The 3,365-nt window shown below is 44.5% G+C and overlaps 1 protein-coding gene across 1 annotated transcript in view; it reads right to left on the minus strand.

Annotated features, from left to right (window-relative positions):
* Nucleotides 1-278: 278 nt before the first annotated feature.
* TSHR (thyroid stimulating hormone receptor) overlaps nucleotides 279-3,365 on the minus strand; it is a 55,409-nt gene continuing 52,322 nt past the window's right edge. The window contains exon 7 of the mRNA XM_008591561.1: nucleotides 279-1,799. Coding sequence (XP_008589783.1) covers nucleotides 386-1,799 — 1,414 coding nt within the window. The 3' untranslated portion in view covers nucleotides 279-385. The remainder of the gene's footprint in view (nucleotides 1,800-3,365) is intronic.

A 3,365-nucleotide genomic window follows, 5' to 3' on the forward strand; every position in this document is an offset into this window, starting at 1 on the left:
CATTTGCCATTTGCTGAATCTTTAGTATGAATTGCTATAGAAAAGTGAAAAGTTCAATGTCAAAATGGTTCAGTTGATATTTGTTGAGTATCTTACGGATGTCATCTCTGGAGTTAGCATCAAGCAGGTCTTCTAGAGTGTATAGATTATTTTGATATCACCTGGAATTCAGATAATGCTGGTGGTCTCTCTTCCTTCTTGGAGGCAGTGATTAGGTTAGATTAATGATAGTCACTCTCCAGAGAGGAACTCTTGCCCCACAAAGCATCACCTGCCCAAGGGTAAGGTTAGCTGTGTGGTGGGTGTGTCATGGGATTGGAATGCATGCGCAAGAAACTAGCTGTCTGTAAGTCCCCCCTACCATTGTGAGCAGCGTAGGATCAACTTACAAAACTGTTTGCTTATATTCTTCTGAGATTTGGCCCTGCTTATTTGGGGTTAGATGGGATTTTTCAAGCAGTTCATAGACATCTTGCATGTTGGGGAGACTCTGCCTCATGTCCCGGGTAACGTTTTGGGCCTGAATACCAATGCTGTTCTTTGGAGAAACTCTCTGGCCCCGGTATGCCTGAGCCTGGCGTTTACAGATGCCAAACCTGCTGAGCAGCATGAACACATCCCTCTGGAAGGCCTTGGTGAAAATAACGTAGAGGAATGGATTGGCACAGGAGTTCAGTGGATAGAAGAGAACCAGCAAGATTTTGGAGTTGGTAACGGTGATGAGAGGCTTGTTCATGAGTGCTGACAGAGCGTAGAATGAGATTGGGGCCATGCACATGAAGTCGGTGAAGATCAACACAGCCATCCTCTTGGCAACTTTTGTATCTTTGTTCCTCGGGTTGTACTGGGGATTTCGGACCGTGAGGTAGATCTTCACGTAACAGGAGCAGACGATGACGAAGGCAACTATGTTGAGCAGCAGAACAATGACAATATAGGCCAGAGCAAGAGGCGTCTCAGTGTCCATGGGCAGGCAGATGCTAACCTTGGCATAGCTGCTTATTCCCACCAAAGGGAGCAGGGCGAGAAAGAAGCAGAAGACCCAGCCCCCGACCATGATGGCACAGGCGTGCCTGAGGCGGATCTTCCTGTCCAGGCGCATGGCGAAGGTGATGGCGTACCAGCGCTCCAGCGTGATGACAGTCAGCGTGTACACCGACAACTCACTGGCGAAGACCGTGAAGAAACCTGCTGTGTTGCAGCCGGGGCCTGTCTGCCAGTCGATGGCGTGGTTGTAGTACTCAGAGTGAGTGTAGAGGTCAACGGAGGCGATGAGGAGCAGGTAGATTCCCATGCAGAAGTCTGCAAAGGCCAAGTTGCACATGAGAAAGCGGGGGACGGTCAGTTTGTAGTGGCTGGTGAGGAGGACAAACAGAACAAAGACATTGCCCAGGAGAGCCAGCAGACTAACAAACCACACCACAATTCTCAGGAACTTGTAGCCCATTATGTCTTCACAGGGGTTAAACTCATCTGACGTGGGGGAACACACCATCTCTTCATGGCCCCCACACACGGTGTAGTCATAATGGCTGTCAAAGGCCTGTAGGAACTCTTCCTGGGGGTTCTTGAGCTCCTGGCCAAAACCAATGATCTCATCCTCTTGTTCTTCAAAGAAGACGTAATAATGGGGGCTGCTGTGGGTATCTTGGAACTTGGAGTTTTCATTGTACCCCGCGCTGTTGTCTCCCAGATTGTCTTCATACTCCTGGTTGAAGGGGCCATTCAAGGCATCCACAGATTTTCTCTGACGCAGGCTCCGGAGACTGCTGTCATTGCACATCAAGGATTCAAGGATTCTGCAAGGCAGCAGAAATGTATCACTGCTTGCTTAAAATCTGCTAATGGTCCCCACGACACTTAGAAACATGTGCAAACTACTTACTATAATGTACATGGTTTTACAAATTCTACATGATCTAGTCAGGCCTGTCTCTTCTGTATCATTTTCTATTACCTTCTCTCTCTTACTGTGATCCAGTGACATTGGTCTTATTTCTCATCTACAACCACTTCTAGAATAGCAGTGATAAAAAAGCATGAACACTGGAGCCAATCCATCTAGGTTAGAACCTGGCTCTACCATTTACTAGCTGTTTCACCTTGGGCAGGTCTATGAACCTTGGTTTATTTAGTTGCAAAATGAGACAATAATAGTATCTATTTCACATAGGGTTGTTAAAGGATTAGATGAATTGATCTTTTTAAAGCTTTTACAAGAGTACCTGAGGCATTGTGAATGCCATGTATGTGTTGGTTATTGTTGTTATTATTATTATTACTGTTTAGAACTCTAGAACTCCATGTTCCCTTTGCCTGAAAAACTCATAGCTACCTCTATTCATTATTCAGTTGTAAACTCAAATGCCTCTTCCTCAAAGCAGACTTTTCTGATCTTCTTAAATAAATTGCCCCACCTGCGTGTTTACTTTCTGCATAGCACTATCTGATATTTTCTTGTTTGCCTATTTATTTTCTGACTGTCTCCACTAGATTGTAAACAAAATGCAGGAGGGGCCCCTGTCTGTGCTGTTCACTGGTGTGGATAGGACAGTGCCAGGCACATAGTAGGTGCTCAATAAATATTTGTTGAACAAATGAGTAAATGGACACTATCATGTGGGAATGCTCATGGAAATAAGATTTAGTTTTTCTCTAGTTCACAAGACTCACAATAAAAGGGATTTCTAACATGCTTCAGCTGCTGAGCAGATTTTGATTCATCTACTGGTCTCTGGCTAAAATGCCCAATGGACTGCCTGTTCTAACCTGTCTTGAGGCAAAGGAGAAATCTAGATCTGCCCCTGAGGTACACTTCAGCCTCCCACCCATTCCTGGTCCTTCCTCTCTCAGTGTCACATGGCAGCAGTCTGCTGTCACCATGCCTATCCCCCACTCGTAGTTTTCTGCAGTTGTTATGCTCATATCGGCCTTCTTTTAACAGATGTTCAACTTTCTTGTTTGTTTCTGCCCCACAACTAGATCCTGACTTGTTTTTCTGACTCCAAAGATGAGTGAGAAAGTCAACTAGTAGATGCTTATATAGAAGTTGAGGGGGACTGAATAAAAGAAAAATGAAAGTGCAGTTAGGAGAACAGGGAACTGTACAAAACATAAAGTGGGAAACAACTCAGAGTAGAAATATAGGTGAAAGCAACATTCAGAGAAAGAATGAACAGAAGAAGAAAGTCATTCCTCCTTTGCAGCCTGGGAAGTGGCCTGATATTAAAATAATATACAGGTTGAGCATCCCTAATCTGAAAATCTGTAATCCAAAATGCTCCAAATTACAAAACTTTTTGAGCAAGACATGATGCCACAAGTGGAAAACTCCACATCTGTTTCATGCACAAAATTATTAAAAA

This window comes from Galeopterus variegatus, unplaced genomic scaffold, assembly GCF_000696425.1.
Source record: "Galeopterus variegatus unplaced genomic scaffold, G_variegatus-3.0.2 Scaffold7035, whole genome shotgun sequence".
NCBI classification, from domain to species: domain Eukaryota; kingdom Metazoa; phylum Chordata; class Mammalia; order Dermoptera; family Cynocephalidae; genus Galeopterus; species Galeopterus variegatus.